Genomic DNA, 17,684 nt, shown 5'->3' with positions numbered 1-17,684 from the left:
TTATGGCAGCTATATCAGGTTATGAAGCTATTTGAACCACACTTGGCACAGTTGTTGAAAGTAAGAATAAAATACGTCATGCAAAATTTCAGCCAAATCGGATAGGAATTGCGCCCTCTAGAAGCTCATGAAGTCAAGTCCCCAGATCTGATTATATGACAGCTATATTAGGTTATAAACCAATTTGAACATTTTTGCACAGTTTTTGGATATCATAACAAAATACTTCGTGCCAAAATTCAGTCAAATCGGATAAAAATTGCGCCGTCTAGAGGCTCAAGAAGTGGAGACCCAAGATCGGTTTATATGACAGCTATATCAGGTTATGAACCGATTTGAACCTTATTTGACGTCATGCAAAATTTCAGCCAAATCGGATAGGAATTGCGCCCTCTAGAAGCTCAAGAAGTCAAGTCCCTAGATCTGTTTATATGACAGCTATATCAGGTTATGAACCGATTTGAACCATACTTGGCACAGTTGTTGGATATCATAACAAAATACTTCGTGCAACATTTCATTCCAATCGGACAAGAATTGCGCCCTCTAGAGGCTCAAGAAGTCCAGACCCAAGATCGGTTTATATGGCAGCTATATCAAAATATGGACCGATATGGCCCATTTACAATACCAACCGACCTACCCTAATAAGAAATATTTGTGCAAAATTTCAAGCGGTTAGCTTTACTCCTTCGGAAGTTAGCGTGCTTTCGACAGACAGACGGAAGGATGGACAGACGGACGGACATGGCTTGATCGACATAAAATGTCGCGACGATCAAGAATATATATACTTTATGGGGTCTCAGACGAATATTTCGAGTAGTTACAAACAGAATGACGAAATTAATATACCCCCCATCCTATGGTGGAGGGTATTAAAAGGGTGCGTCCGCAAAACTAAATTGCAAATTTGCCTACGAAATTTCCATTAGGAACTAGGGGCTAAGCTTTTTTCATATCAATGAGCACTGTCCGATACAAGTTTAAGCTCAGTTATAAGGGGTCTCTTTTTATAGTCGAGTCAGCACAGAGTGACACCTATTTGAGTGGAAGTTCGAATGTTGCTAGAATTAGGAAAGGACTTTATAAGTCGAACGAAGCAGGTCCGTCTGTCTGTGGAAATCACAATAGCTGTCGAATGCGTAAAGCTAGCCGCTCGAAATTTTGGACGGATACTTCTTATCGAGGTAGGTCATCGAGGATTGCAAATGGGCCATATTGGTTGAGATTTGGATACAGCTCCCGCATAAATTAGTCCATCGATTTGACTTTTTTGTACACCTAGAAGTTGCAATTGTTATCCGATTTAGCTGAAATTTTGCATATATAGCTGCCATATAAACTCATCTTCCGATGTGGCATCTTGTGCCCCCGAAAGCTGCAATTTGTATCTGATTTGGCTTAAAATTTGCTCGTAGTGTTTTATTATGACTTCCAAAATCTATAGTAACTATTTTCAATGTCAGTCAATAATTTGACTTAGCTCCCATATAATCCCATGTCGTAATAAGTGTTCTACGACCCCTAGAAGCTTACATTTTTGGTCGATTTAGCAGAAAGTTTGTACTTAAAATACACGTTTGCCCTTCAACTAAGCTCAACCTTCGACTAAGCTTCTGCTAAATAAATTTAGCAGAATCCATGATAGTGGGTTGCCAAGATAAGGCCTAGTCGAATCTAACCCCATTTTTACTTGTTTAGGATTTTTTTTTGTCATTTCCCCAAAGTTAATTTTCCAACTCTCTCTAAAAGAAACAAAATGAAAGATATTAAAAACTATAAATTAAGAAAAAATACTTTAATACCAAGTAAAAAATCTTCTAACAAAGGAATTTTTTTTTTGAAAATTTGGGTATCCTAAAATTCAGTTGAAGAAATCTTTTAAGTTAAGACAACATATTTCTCGTCCAAATTTAAAGCATTTTTTCATCCTTAAGATTATTTTTCAACTCGTTTCTCTTACTTTCTACTTTTTTTTCCAGAAATATAAGGAAAAATGGCACCACACGAAAGACCGTTTAGTTTATATCAATACTCCAAAAAGGAAATTGAAACAACTGGTGTTCTATTTGAAGAGGATGTTGAAACCATTGATGGTGGCTTAGATAAGGATATAGAATCCATAAAGAATGCCGAAAAAAAGAAATTGGAGATTATATGGCTAAGAGTATTATTTTTTGTTGTCATACATAGTGGAGGGTTTTATGGAGCCTATCTTGCGGTGGTCTCAGCCAAATGGCAGACTAACATGTTTGGTAAGTGTGTGCATGTGTCTAAATGTGAGACAGCCACTGCTCCTATGAGACTTAAAGCGATGGGAGAATGGATTTAGGATGGGAACAGCTCATACCATCGCTATATAATCGAGGGGAACGGATAGAGGTATCTTTATGAAATTTTACCTAATTTAATAGCTTAGGTGTTATCCAGTTTATATGGAGTTATATGTAATTTTAGAACTCGAGAAATCCCAGGGGCCCATTGGTGGGCCTTCAAAGTTGGTCACCTCGGCCCTACAAAATTTAGTTTGGGCTGTCAAAATCGCATTTATGGTCCAATTTTTTGGTTGGAAAAACACAGGCCCAAATGTGTGGGATATCATTTATAGTGTCGTAGAAATTTGACTAACAATTTTTTTTGAAATTTTCCCAGAAGCTGGTCTTTTATTTTTACTGCTTGTGAAAGCATTTCGGAACCGATTTCAAATTTTTTTAATTGATTTGGAAAGCTAATAAAATTTACTTTTTTTCTGTTGCGATAGTTATGGGAGTTACAAGTCAAAAAATGTGACTGAGATCTGTTTTAGACTGCCTGACCTTAATATGGTCCTACAGGCGGAGATCCGGGTGGTCACGGAATGAGTGAAGTGGTGTGGCACTAACATGTGAACATCTTTACGGACAGTAAAATGGCCATAAGGACAATAACAAACAGGAGGGTAAGGTCATGAACAGGCGGATATTTTATAGCCGAGTCCGAACAGCGTGCCGTAGGGTGACACCTCTTTGGAGAGTTTTTTGGGTTTTTACATGGCAAAGTAACTCACAAATGTCGCCAGATTTAGGAGGGGATAACCCCCGCTGAAAAATGTTCTAATGGTCGTGCCAGGACTCGCACCCAAATCTGAAATTAAGGTCTCCATACCAATGAAAGCTAGTTTAAGTCGCGAAATAGCCTTAAACATAGGGGCGTCTTTAAAGGTTCAGTTGTTTTTATACTCTCTACCATAGGATGGGGGTATACAAATTTCGTCATTCCGTTTGTTATACCTCGAAACATTCGTCATGATATATTAAGTCGATGTAGGCATGTCCGTCCGTCTGTCGAAAGCACGCTTACTTTCGAAATAAAGTATTCTCATCCGATCTGGCTGAAGTTTGGCATAAAATGATTCGTTATGACTTTCAACAACTCTGCTAAGTATGGTTCAAATCGGTTTGTAACCTGATATAGCTACCATTTAAACCGATCTGGGATCTTGATTTCTTGAGCCACTAGAGGGCGCAATTCCCATCCGATTTGGCTGAAATTTGCATGAGGTGTTTTGTTATGATTTTCAACAACTGTGCTAAGTATGGTTTAAATCGGTCTATAAACTGATATAGCTGCCATATAAAGCAATCTTTGATCTTGACTTCTTGACTGATACAGCTGCCATATAAAGCTATTTTTGATCTTCTTGAGCCTCTAGACGACGCAATTCCTATACGATTTGGCTGAAATTAGTTGTGAGGTGATTTGTTATGTTTTCCAATAACGGTCCTAAGTATGGTCCAAATCGGTCCATAAGCTGATATAGCTTCCATATAAACCGATCTGGATCTTGATTTCTTGAGCCACCAGAGGGCGCAATTCTCATTCGATTTGGCTGAAATATTGCATGAAGTGTTTTGTTATAACTTCCAAGAAATGTGCTAAGTATGATTTAAATCGGTGCATAACCTGACATAGCTGCCATATGAAGCGATTTGGGATCTTGATTCTTAAGCCTCTAGAGGGAGCAATTCTTTTCCGATTTGGCTGAAATTTTGTACAAAAATTAAATTAAAATTAAGCTACCCCTGTTAAACCTTAGCCCATGGGCTACGCACCCTGCAGAGACCTTTCTACACTTATGGTTATCAGAATGAATGAAGAACCTCCAGATTCAGAAGACAAACATTGGTGGCAAATTACAAAGGGTAATACCATTGGAGAAGGCTCTCACAAAATCGCGGCACTTGTAAATGTGCTGTGGTAGCCAAACAAGTAAGTCAGTAAGTAAGATTTTGACAAATTTAGATGTGACGAGATTTGAGTGTCCAAGGTTCTTAGTCTGTCTTTTGGCAACCTTATTGTCCGGGCCGACGTCTAACCATTACAATTCACTATGGACGAAGCTACAAACGTCATCCGTCCTCAACACTTATCAACTGGATTCGATTAAAAGAGAGCCACTCAGAGCTAAAGCGTTTGCGTTTAAAGAATTTCGATGAACATACGTCAATTCACTGGGACTCGAAGGAATTTTTCCACTGTGACTTAAGAAGTTGGGTGTACCAACAGTCTAGTATCTGATCAAGGTCTTCAATCTATCTCCAGACACGTTGCTTAATGCCCTTTAAGGGCAGGGTAAAGGCACATCTGGCACCCTAAAAAACACACAAACAACCAAAAATGGCGGAAATAGTTTCATAGTCAAAATTAGAGTTGCTTTTACTAATCATTTTCTTGTTGGCCAACTACTCCTACCTGCAATAAATGTATCTTGGATTTTTCTTTCATGGCTATAGGCCTCCTGTTGGATGACAACGGCGACACGTTAATCCTCTAACTTATTGATCTTATTTCAATGCAAGAAATTTAATGATATGCAACACCTACTCTTAAGCCACAATGTTCACTAACATAAATGTACAGTGAATGTAAAACAAATGTCAGACCACCATTTTACAGTCTTTACAGGTCCTCCGTAAAATCTACTGCAATTTGTGTCAAAGTTTGTAATAGAAGTATGGGTCTCAAGTCCCATGTCAGCAACAATTGGGGCGAGGGGTGTGGATTCACGAGCTAAGCGACAAGCTAGGAACTGAGACAACTTTTCTACTCAGTTGTCATGTTCTACTCGGTTGTCCATCCATGAGATGGTGATGTGGATAGCGCTGAGAAAACAGCAACAGTAAATGCTGTTAAATCTTCTGGGCGGCTGCCAGATACGTTAGGATAGATACATTATCTAGCGGCTTAGCGCTACAAAATGAGCCTCTAAATCTAGCAGCGTGGCAAATAGGCACAAAACAGGGAAGAAGGGGATATGGTAGCTGTACACAGTCGCGCCTGAATGCTGGTTTTGAAGACCATGAGCCGCCTGTAGCGCCTTAAGAAGTTAAATTCCCACTACAGCCAGCCAGTTAATTCCCACTACAGCCCCACCAGAGTATTTCAGGCACAACTAAGCTGCTGCAAAAACAATCGCCTCAATTCCTATTGGAATTGATGCCATCGTGTCACGCTTGTGACCAGATACCTCATGAATTGCGTCGCTTGCTAATCTGTGCATCAAATTCTACCAAACATATAACCATATCACTTTAGATGTACCCCACCCATCAACAGAGTTCCTCGATCTGCATTTTAAACAGAACCTAGCCAATGAATAATGGTTTGTTAAAACCGCTACAAACTAGAAAGTTTCCTAAATAGATATAGCCCCCCATTTAATCAGCTCTACCAATTTGACCCTTAGGCCTCTGGAAACCTCAATCGATTTGTTGAGTTTGGATTGCATTCAATACAGCCCAGATGATGGGTTGATCATGAGTTACTGCCCACATTCAACATTTTTAACACCCGGAAGCATTATTTAATCCTTGATACACTCTTCGAAATAATCTTAAATAAACTGAACTATTTTTTTAAGAAATTTTTATTAGAATCTATGCCCACCTCCATGGGTAGTAGTCATGGTTCAGACTCGCCGAATTTAATGCAATCTTATAATTTTTTTTATACCTTCCACCATAAGATGGGGGGTATACTAATTTCGTCACTCTGTTTGTAACTAATCGAAATATTCGTCTGAGACCCTATAAAGTATATATATTCTTGATCGTCGCGACATTTTATGTCGATCTAGCCATGTCCGACCGTCTGTCCGTCCGTCCGTCCTTCCGTCTGTCTGTCGAAAGCACGCTAACTTCCGAAGGAGTAAAGCTAACCGCTTGAAATTTTGAAATTAGTGTAGGTCGGTTGGTATTGCAAATGGGCCATATCCGTCCATGTTTTGATATAGCTGCCATATAAACCGATCTTGGGTCTTGACTTCTTGAGCCTCTAGAGTGCGCAATTCTTATCCGATTGGAATGAAATTTTGCACGACGTGTTTTGTTATGATATCCAATAACTGTGCCAAGTATGGTTCAAATCGGTCCATAACCTGATATAGCTGCCATATAAACCGATCTTGGGTCTTGATTTCTTGAGCCTCTAGAGCGCGCAATTCTTATCCGATTGGAATGGAATTTTGCACGACGTGTTTTGTTATGATACCCAACAACTGTGCCACGTATGGTTCAAATCGGTCTATAACCTGATATAGCTGCCATTTAAACCGATCTTGGGTCTTGACTTCTTGAGCCTCTAGAGGGCACAATTCTTATCTGATTGGAATAAATTTTTGCACGAAGTATTTGGTTATGACATCCAACAACTGTGCCAAGTATGGTTCAAATCGGTCCATAACCCGATATAGCTGTCATATAAACAGATCTGGGGATTTGATTTCTTGAGCTTCTAGAGGGCCCAATTCTTATCCGATTTGGCTGAAATTTTGCATGACGTTTTTTATTCTTACTTTCAACAACTGTGTCAAATAACGTTCAAATCGGTCCATAACCTGATATAGCTGCCATATAAACTGATCTGGGATCTTGACTTCTTGATCCCTAGAGGTCGCAATTATTATCCGATTAGCCTGAAATTTTGTACGACGGATCCTCTCATGACCATCAACAAACGTGTTTATTATGGTCTGAATCGGTCTATAGCCCGATACAGCTCCCATATAAATCGTGCTGTCTATTTTACTTCTTGAGCCCCCAATGGGCGCAATTCTTATTCGAATTGGCTGAAATTTTACACAGGTCTTCAACATATAATTTAATTGTGGTCCGAACCGGACCATATCTTGTTTTTTTTTTTTTTACAGCTTTAATATCAGGAATTTTTGCAACTCTGGGCATCACAGTTGGATCTCATCGCTTATATTCTCATCGTGCATTTAAAGTGAAACTGCCTTTGGAACTGCTCATACTTTACATGCAGACCATGTGTTTTCAACTCTCTGTATATCATTGGGTGCGTGATCATCGAGTCCATCATAAATATACAGAGACCGAAGCTGATCCCCACAATGCAAAACGGGGTTTCTTTTTTTCGCACATTGGTTGGTTGTTAGTGAAAAAACAAGAAGAGGTCAAGGAAAAGGCCAAAGGCATTGATTACTCAGATATACTCAATAATCCTCTTGTGATGTTTCAACACAGGTAAGAAATATAATGGGGGAGAAACTAATAAAAATATTTTAAGTTAGGCTGCTTCAAATCTTATATACCTTCCACAATGGATTGTGTTAGTCAAGTTCGTTGGACGTTAAAGCCAAGTACTGACTTCGACTTTTCGCCCAAAGAACTGTCAAAACGCATTTTAAACAAGTAAAAAGGCGTTAAGTTCGGCCGGGACGAACTTTGGATACCCATCACCTCGGGTATATATATAAACCACCTTTCCGGTGAAAAATGCATAATTTATGCCCCCATAGCAGCTTTATTAAAATATGTCCTAATATGTTGGACCAAATTCGCCATGGATATTGAGTGGTCTAATAAGTACAAGTTATTGTTCAATTTTGCAGAACAAAATATTGGTCTTTTTGGTCCAAATATATACCAATCTAACACGACACGGATATCGAAAAGCCTAACATAAGTCACTGTGTCAAATTTCAGTGAAAGACCAAGACTTCAAATCGAGAGATCAGTCTATATGGCAGTTATACCCAAATCTGGACCGATCTGGGCCAAAACGCAGAAAGTTGCCAAAGAGCCTTACACAACTCACTGTCCCAATTTTCTGCAAAATCGGACAATAAATGCGCCTTTTATGCTCCCAAGACCTTAAATCGAAAGATCGGTCTATATGGCAGCTATATCCAAATCTGGAATAATCTGTGCCATATTGCAGAAAGATGTCGTGGGGCTTAACTTAAGTCACTGCCCCTTATTTCTGCAAAATCGGACAATAAATGCGACTTTTATAGGCCCAAGACCTTTAATCGGTCTATACGGTAGCATATCCAAATCTGGAACGATCTGTGCCATATTGCAGAAAGATGTCGAGGGGCCTAACTTAAGCCACTGTCCCAAATTTCAACGACATCGGATAATAAATGTGCCTTTTAAGGGCCCAAAACCTTAAATCGAGAAATCGGTCTATGTGGCAGCTATATCTAAATCTGGACCGATCTGAGCCAAAATCCAAGAAGAATTTTGAAGGGCCTAACACATCTCACTGCCTTTTATGGGCCTAAGACCCTAAATCGGCAGACCGGTCTATATGGCAGCTATATCCAAATCTAAACCGATCGGGGCCAAAGTTGCATGTCGAGTAGCCTAACGCAACTCACTGTCCCAAATTTCAGCTAAATCGGATAATAAATGTGGCTTTTATGTGGCAGGGATAGATCGTCTTAGATTTTTACGCTGATCAAGAATATATATACTTTATTGGGTCGGAAACGAATATTTCGATGTGTTACGAACGGAATGACAAGGTGAATATACCCCCATACTTAGGAGTGACGAAGAAAATCCGAGACACTAGAGGCCACAATTCTCATCCGGTTTGGCTGAAATTTTGCATGATGTGTTTTGTTATGATTTCCAATAACTGTGCTGAGTATGGTTGAAAACGGTCCATAACCTGATATAGCTGTCATATAAACCGATCTGGGATCTTGACTTCTAGAGCCTCTAGAGGGCGCAATTCCTATCCGATTTGGCTGAAATTCGCCATGACATATTTCGTTATAAATTCCAATAACTGTGCTAAGCATGGTTGAAATTGGTCCATAACTTATATAGCTGCGATATAAACCGATCTTAGATCTTGTCTTCTGGAGCCTCTAGAGGGCGCAATTCCTATCCGATTTGGCTGAAATTCGGCATGACGAGTTTTGTAATGATTTTCAACAACTGTGCTGAGAATGGTTGAAATCGGTCCATAACCTGATGTAGCTGTCATATAAACCAATCTGGGGTCTTGACTTCTTAAGCCTCTAGAAGGGGCAATTCCTATCCGATTTGGCTGAAATTCGGCTTGACGTGTTTCGTTATGACTTTCAACAACTGTGCTAAGTTCAAATGGTTCAAATCTTAGATCTTCACTTCTTGAGCCTCTCAAGGGCGCAATTCCTTATCCAATTTGGCTGAAATTCGTCATGACGTATTTAGTTATGACTTTCAACAAATGTGCTAAGTATGGTTCAAATCGGTCCATAACCTAATATAGCTGTCATATAAACCCATCTTGAATCTTGACTTCTTGAGCCTCTAGAGTGCTCAATTCTTATCCGATTGGAATGAAATTTTGCACGATGTGTTTTGTTATGATATCCAACAATTGTGCCAAGTATGGTTCAAATCGGTCCATAACCTGATATAGCTGTCATATAAACCGATCTTAGATCTTGACTTCTTGAGCCTCTAGAGGGCGCAATTCCTATCCGATTTGGCTGAAATTCGGCATGACGAGTTTTGTTATGATTTCGAACAACTGTGCTGAGAATGGTTGAAATCGGTCCACAACCTGATATAGCTGTCATATAAACCGATCTTAGATCTTGACTTCTTGAGTCTCTAAAGGGCGCAATTCCTATCCAATTTGGCTGAAATTCGTCATGACGTATTTAGTTATGACTTGTAACAAATATGCTAAGTATGGTTCAAATCGGTCAATAACCTAATATAGCTGCCATATAAACCCATCTTGAATCTTGACTTCTTGAGCCTCTAGAAGGCGTAATAATTATCCGATTTGGCTGAAATTTTGTACAACGGCTTCTCCCATGACCTTCAATATAAGATCTGAATCGGTTTATAGCCTGATACAGCTCACAAATAAACCGATCTCCCTACTTTACTTTTGAAGCCCCTAAAACTCACAATTCTTATTCGAATTGGCTAAAATTTTACACAATGACTTCTAAAGGGTGATTTTTTTAAGGTTAGGATTTTCATGCATTAGTATTTGACAGATCACGTGGGATTTCAGACATGGTGTCAAAGAGAAAGATGCTCAGTATGCTTTGACATTTCATCATGAATAGACTTACTAACGAGCAACGCTTGCAAATCATTGAATTTTATTACCAAAATCAGTGTTCGGTTCGAAATGTGTTCATTCACCGTAACGTTGCGTCCAACAGCATCTTTGAAAAAATACGGTCCAATGATTCCACCAGCGTACAAACCACACCAAACAGTGCATTTTTCGGGATGCATGGGCAGTTCTTGAACGGCTTCTGGTTGCTCTTCACTCCAAATGCGGCAATTTTGCTTATTTACGTAGCCATTCAACCAGAAATGAGCCTCATCGCTGAACAAAATTTGTCAAAATTTGAACACATTTCGAACCGAACACTGATTTTGGTAATAAAATTCAATGATTTGCAAGCGTTGCTCGTTAGTAAGTCTATTCATGATGAAATGTCAAAGCATACTGAGCATCTTTCTCTTTGACACCATGTCTGAAATCCCACATGATCTGTCAAATACTAATGCATGAAAATCCTAACCTCAAAAAAATCACCCTTTACTATGGTCGCCAACATTAAACTCAATTATGGACCGAATCGGGCCATAACTTGATATAGCGTAGCAATTATGGAGGTCACCGTAGCGCAGAGGTTAGCATGGCCGCCTATGACGCTGAACGCCTGGGTTCGAATCCTGGCGAGATCATCAGAAAAAATTTTCAGCGGTGGTTTTCCCCTCCTAATGCTGGCAACATTTGTGAGGTACTATGCCATGTAAAATTTCTCTCTAAAGAGGTGTCGCACTGCGGCACGCCGTTCGGACTAGGCTATAAAAAGGAGGCCCCTTATCAAAGAGCTTAAAGTTGAATGGGACTTCACTCATTGATATGTGAGAAGTTTGCCTCAGTTCCTAAGTTGAATGTTCATGAGCAAAATGTGCAAATTTTGCATAGCAATTATTTTCTTTTAACCTTTAAAAAAGGAACTCGACAAATGCGATCCATGGAAGAGGGTATATAAGATTCGGCCGGCCGAACTTAGCACGCTTTTACTTTTTATTGATTAGAATGCACGAAAAACCGATTACTTACTAAGGTGTATGACCTTGGCGGGTTAAAACCCACAACCTCTTGTTTTTCAATAACCGTTTCAAGTGTGGTCCAAATCGGTCCATAATCTGATATAGCCCCATTTTCTTAAGGCAGACGGACGGACATTACTCCATCAACTTAGAATATCAAGACAATCGAGAATTCATCCATCAATTCCTTTTTTTTTCCTTTTTCAGACATTATTTTATTTTGACCCTTTTGGCTTGTTATGTAATACCCCCGATTTTCCCAATTTACTTTTGGAATGAAACCTTTTTGAATGCCTTTTTTGTGTCTGTAATGTTGCGCCATATTTGTAGCTTTCATGGCATAGGCACCATCAACAGTGTTGCTCATCTATACGGAAATAGGCCATACGACAAGTAAGCATTTTATTACCTTCTACAAGATTTTACTTTATTTTATTAACATTTTTTTTTATCCTCAGAAATTATAATCCAACGGAAAATAATATAGTGAATATTTTGGCTGTGGGCGAAGGCTGCCATAATTATCATCACGTTTTTCCTTGGGATTACAAAGCAAGCGAGTTGGGACACTATGCCTTGAACTTGGGTGCGACATTCATTGATTTCTTTGCCAAAATCGGTTGGGCATATGATTTGAAGACAGTTTCGCCGCAAATTATTAAAAATCGTGTAGAGCGCACAGGCGATGGTAGCCATCCTATATGGGGATGGGGTGATAAGGACCAAAGCATTGAGGAAATTAACAATACCACAATATTAAATAAGAAAGTTAAATAAAGTATTAAACCGTCAATAAAAAATACAAAACATTTACCTATTCTAAACACCGGTTCCAACTTTTTTATACCCACCACCGTAGGATAGGGGGATAGAGCCTCTCTTTAGCATATAAATACCTTTACGAAGTCTTGTTTTACACTGTTGCCATATTAACATTTCCGTTTTTTGTTTTGTTTTGTGTGCTTCGGATTAATGGGTTTACGATTTCTCTTGAACACGGGCTTGACCAAAAAAGAACCATTCTCGCAGAAAGTTTCCCTTCCACCATCTCCCTCAACTAACCACCACGTCGATCATCATCTGATTCTCGTGTAAATCTGGTTCAGGTTTGGAACTACTACTCATATATCAATAAGTGCTGCGCGATTCAAGTGAAAGCTCAATAATAAGCGGCCTCATTTTTTTGCCGAGTCCGAACGGCGTGCCGCAATGCGACACCTCTCTGGGTTAAATTTTTTACATGGCTGTCATACCATGTTTTCAAATATTTAGTATATCCTCTCCTAATGTCATCAGCATTAGTAGGGGATAACCACCGTCGAAAAAATTATCTTCTGAAGTTCTCGCCAGGATTCGAACCCAGGCATTCAGCGGCGTAGGCAGACATGTAAAACTCTGCGCTACAGTGGCCTCCTTGTTCCTGCAAAGATCCTATTACAATATATCCAAGAGTTACAGATCGGATAAAAAATTTGCTGCTAAGGCTTTATAAGTGTAGATCGAGTAATAAAATTAAATAGGAGCTATATCCATTACAAAACATTTGTTCCACTAGCCGAACGTAGAATTGATTTCCAAGCGTCTCTATCTTCTGTGGTCCTTCTCTTGCTCCTATCTTACATCACTTGGTCTTTCCATTGGAGTTTTGGTCTTCCCATTTTAGGAAATTCACCAGCTAGAGCCAAAGAGATTCCTTTGTTACAAATTTGGGGAACCGGGTGAAAAATGTGACCATTAGCATGAGCAGTCGAACAGACAGACAGATGGTCGGCATTCGTATCATACCCCTGGAAAATGTCCCTTAAATATCCAGTACAAGTTTGCCATTGGATGGCTTAGAGTCTAAACCCAACCAAACAGTCAAGAGTTAGAGTCGAAAGAAAACGCTAGTGGCGAAACCAAATAATAGAGTGGTGTCTGGAGTCAAATTTGAGTGATGAAAAAGAAACAGCGAAAATGGAAAAGAAATGATTTAATTATCATAGTTTTTATACTTCTTAATAACTTTAAACTATGCGAAAATGCATTTAAACCGAATTGTAATTTTACCACTTAAAAATTTTAATTTATTGGTAAATTAAACACTCAAACATCTGCAATTTGTAAGTATTTAATTTTTTTCATATAAGATTCCCATATTTTTAGTAAAATTATCTGAAAATTGTTGGCAACGTAACGAATTTTCATGAAAATGTGGCAACATTTTCAGTGAGAAATGTGCTGAGAGAAGAGAACATTAAGAGCGACGCTGTCAAAATAGAATAGATTCTATTTCAACGTCATGACGCTAGAATCTGACTCTAGCCGCGTCAGTTTTTTTGCTTTCCCATATAAAATGCATGTAAAACAACTTGACGCTAACTCTTAACTCTTTGATTGGTTTTATATACTTAGCACTGCAATATATTAAAAGAATGCAATGGCCTTATCGACTACTTGATATATGTATCTGCAATAATTTTATATTATTAAACTGTTCTTACCGGTTTTAGTGTAGTGCCTAGAAGTGTGCCTCATTATTTGCACTGCACAGTACTAAAAAGTACACTGACTGATGATACGGTTGTATCTGAAATAACCGTTGTTACCGGCATTACCTTTGTGCCTAAAAGTATTTCTTATATTAAACGTTGTCAAAAAAGAGATATCATAGGAATATTCTAGCTGTTGTTAGGGAAGAACAAATAGAGATTAATTATAAAGAGTGTTTATGTGCTTCTTCTTTGCGATATTGTAAGAAGGCTGAGATTAGGGTGCAACATGTCGTTTACGATATAGAACATTTTATAAGTTTTTTGAGTTGATTTTTCGTTTGGCTGCCATGTTTGGTGTCAAACAACTTTGGTTGCTAAAACAGTTTACATCAAATGCCTGAAATTATGCCGGAATTGGCATTGCCGATTCCGCGTTCACATAGATAAAATTTGTCATTAGCTCGTTAAAATCAAAGAGTTATCAATAATTATTATTCCTTCTTTGGTCTTGACGTTGTAAACTCCATTATCCAAATATTTCACAGTAATGTTGGTTACTGGTCATCCTGTATTTTTCGCCTAAGATCCTTCATATGTATATATTAGGTCTCTTTGCATGCAGCAATGAATTTTCCCATCTTAACCAAAAAATGCCAATATTTTGTGAACTTTTTATCCAAAACATAATTTTAGGCATTTAATTTAACTGCTTTAGCGTTCAGCAAGATTACCGTAGTACATTTTCAATATCGATAGATAATGCGGGTTGCCTTGACAAAGAGTTGTTTGAAAGTATGAACATAATATGTCATGAGGTTGTAAACTGCATTAATCACATGTTGCACCCTAATCTTGGTCAAGGCCATCCCGTATTTTTCGTTTAAAAACCACCTTTTATATTAATGCCTCTTTGAGGAAGCGGAATCCTTTTGCGGGTTTTATTAGATGGACAAATGATTTCCCGATGCGATTTAGCTGTTGTAATGAATGTAGAGCAATTCTTGTGAGTTGTTCAGACAAGTCTTCAAAACCAGTCTGGTCTCTTAATTTTGCAAGCAACTATTTATATAAAGGGTGATTTTTTTGAGGTTAGGATTTTCATGCATTAGTATTTGACAGATCACGTGGGATTTCAGACATGGTGTCAAAGAGAAAGATGCTCAGTATGCTTTGACATTTCATCATGAATAGACTTACTAACGAGCAACGCTGGTGGAATCATTGGACCGTATTTTTTCAAAGATGCTGTTGGACGCAACGTTACGGTGAATGAACACATTTCGAACCGAACACTGATTTTGGTAATAAAATTCAATGATTTGCAAGCGTTGCTCGTTAGTAAGTCTATTCATGATGAAATGTCAAAGCATACTGAGCATCTTTCTCTTTGACACCATGTCTGAAATCCCACGTGATCTGTCAAATACTAATGCATGAAAATCCTAACCTCAAAAAAATCACCCTTTACAAAATTTGAATCTAACATTGAGTTCTTAAATCCAGCATTGAGTACGATCTTTGATTCCATATTTACAAAAGTACTCAATATCGATCATCTCAACATACATTCAGTCACTCATAATTTTCTATTCAAATAATCTACTCCATGAATTTACTGTTGGGATATTCCTCATTCCCATTGGCCAATGACTCATTTCAATACGAATCTAAATTTCAATTGGAACTCTAAAATAATGTCCTACATATGAGTGAACATCAAAAGAAAGAAACTATGCATTGAACTCGTTGAACACTTGACCAGCGTTAATAAAACAAGACATCAAACAATGCATGGCAACAAAATGTGTAGTGACACACTACACCGTCCGTCCGTGTCTTCCTGTGATCATGGTACATTTTCCGTCGTTTTGCCATCAAATTTATTACAAGTCACTTCTTTGCCCCACTTTTTTTTGGCTCTAAGCTCCTCCAACGTCGTCGGCTTGTTAGCATCGACTAATGACTTGATGCAGCCCCAACAAATAGCTCGAACGAGGCTGCCAATCGACTGGGCCATTTCTAGAGATAACACGCTCATCAAACTTGGTCTTCAATAAATGGCGTGCACATGTCCAGATAAGGTTAAGTTAGGTAAGGTTTAAGTGGCAGTCTGCCACCAGACTCACTTCGACGTTTTCGCCCATTGTTATACCACAGCAACAGAAGAAGGAAGATACCTTCTAGTTCCTACCGTTGAACCATCCAGTTCGCTTTAAAAAGCCCAATAACTTGCGAATGTTCACATCCGTTAAATCAGACAGGTTCTCAAAGAAATGAGAACCTATAGTGAAACTCCTTCTGACTGCTAGTGCTGGACACACACACAGAAGGTGTTCTATAGTATTCTTTTCTTCGATGTCCTCACATCTTCTGAAAAAGACTTTCAGTCTGTCAGCATGTTTTCCGATTAGACAGTGACCTGTCATGACGGACACAATGACTGAGACGCCTGTTCTAGCCAATGGCAGAAAAGCGGTGGACCTCTTCCAGTCTAGATTAGGTCACATAGTTTTTGAATGCTCAAAGCTCCCTCTTTGTAACCATCTATCATTCGTTGTCCTTCCTGAAAACTTAGCTTACATGTCACTAGAGGCATACCCACATTCCCTGGAATGTGTAGGATAGTTCCAATCGTTTCTATCAGGAATAGTAGTACAGTAATTTTTATCAAAAATTTCCAGGTTAATATCTTCTTATAATCAGTGAGCATGGTGCTCATTCATTGTGACGATTTGCAACATTGAGGAAGAAGTATAGGTCAGTGGCGCCGCCAGCATGCAAACGGCACCAAAGTTATTTTTTGCGGATGAAGATGAAGTGTTGATTCATGAATCACATATGGATTTTCGTCTGCCCAATAACGACTATTTTGCTTATTGACGAACCCATTTAAGCTGTTAAAAGATAACAAGCTTGTTCATAATTCCAATCTGGATACGGTGGGAAAACTAACGAAGGGTCAGAGTACCTGCCACTGAGTTTGATGTAAGATGTCGTCTTCAAGAATCTTATGTCGGACTAGGGATCCCACGTCGACTTTGAGACTTTTTGACTTCTATCAAAATGGCAAAAGACGACTTTTAGACTTTTCTTTCCAAAATTCGACATTTCGACTTTATCAAAAATCGAATGTTGCAAAAAGTGGACGTTACGACTTTTTGTCAAAAATTTGCAAAATTTTCTAATTCAAATCTGGAGTCCAGTTTATGCGGGGACAATGAAAAGATATAGTCTCACGCAGCCCATCCTCGAACATAAACGGTTAATGGAAAAAAACACATTTATGCCAAATTTAAGCTTCCATAAACATAAAACTGAATCTTACACTTATAATGACGTAATCCCAAAATTTGGCTGGATATACATAAACTTTTGCACGAGTTATTAATGGCAACAAGAGTGAACCAAAAAGCAATGAATCGAAAAATTGGAAAGAGTTCTTACCTAGCAGCAACATTAGCAAAGCCAAACTTGTCTCTGTGCAGTTTTTTTTTTTTGTGCAGCTTAATTTTCGACTATTCGACTTCAAAATCGATTATTCGGATTTTTAATCATTTTAAATCAAAAAAAGTCGACTAATCGATTAGTCGAAAGTCGACTTTGGGATCCCTATGTCCGACAAGAAAAATTGTGTAGGGATATCTAGACTAATGATTAGTCTTCACTAATGGCTAAATCTTGATATCAGATATATGTGCCGCATTCGAAATAATGGGATCTACCAACCGCATAAATCGGTATTAATATTTACAATATTGTGGCACTCAAGCACTTCAGTCGATAAGGTCCAAGTGCATGACAGAGTGCATGGAATCACTGAATAAACTGCAGGGAA

General features: G+C 38.6%; 2 protein-coding genes across 2 annotated transcripts in view; one reads left to right on the top strand and one right to left on the bottom strand.

The window, feature by feature from the left end:
• LOC106082590 (serine protease snake) overlaps positions 1-17,684 on the bottom strand; it is a 163,930-nt gene that overhangs the window by 124,205 nt on the left and 22,041 nt on the right. The window lies entirely within an intron of this gene.
• LOC106082594 (acyl-CoA Delta-9 desaturase) lies at positions 1,994-12,199 on the top strand. The gene is made up of 4 exons (XM_013245211.2): positions 1,994-2,258; positions 7,190-7,526; positions 11,583-11,768; positions 11,834-12,199. Exons 1-4 carry the CDS (start codon positions 2,000-2,002, stop codon positions 12,150-12,152), a joined length of 1,101 nt encoding a protein of 366 aa, XP_013100665.2. The 5' UTR covers positions 1,994-1,999; the 3' UTR covers positions 12,153-12,199.

Source organism: Stomoxys calcitrans, chromosome 2, assembly GCF_963082655.1.
Source record: "Stomoxys calcitrans chromosome 2, idStoCalc2.1, whole genome shotgun sequence".
Lineage (NCBI taxonomy): Eukaryota > Metazoa > Arthropoda > Insecta > Diptera > Muscidae > Stomoxys > Stomoxys calcitrans.
Note: the sequence above shows the minus strand (reverse complement) of the source record. Positions and strands in the feature narration are given on the sequence as shown.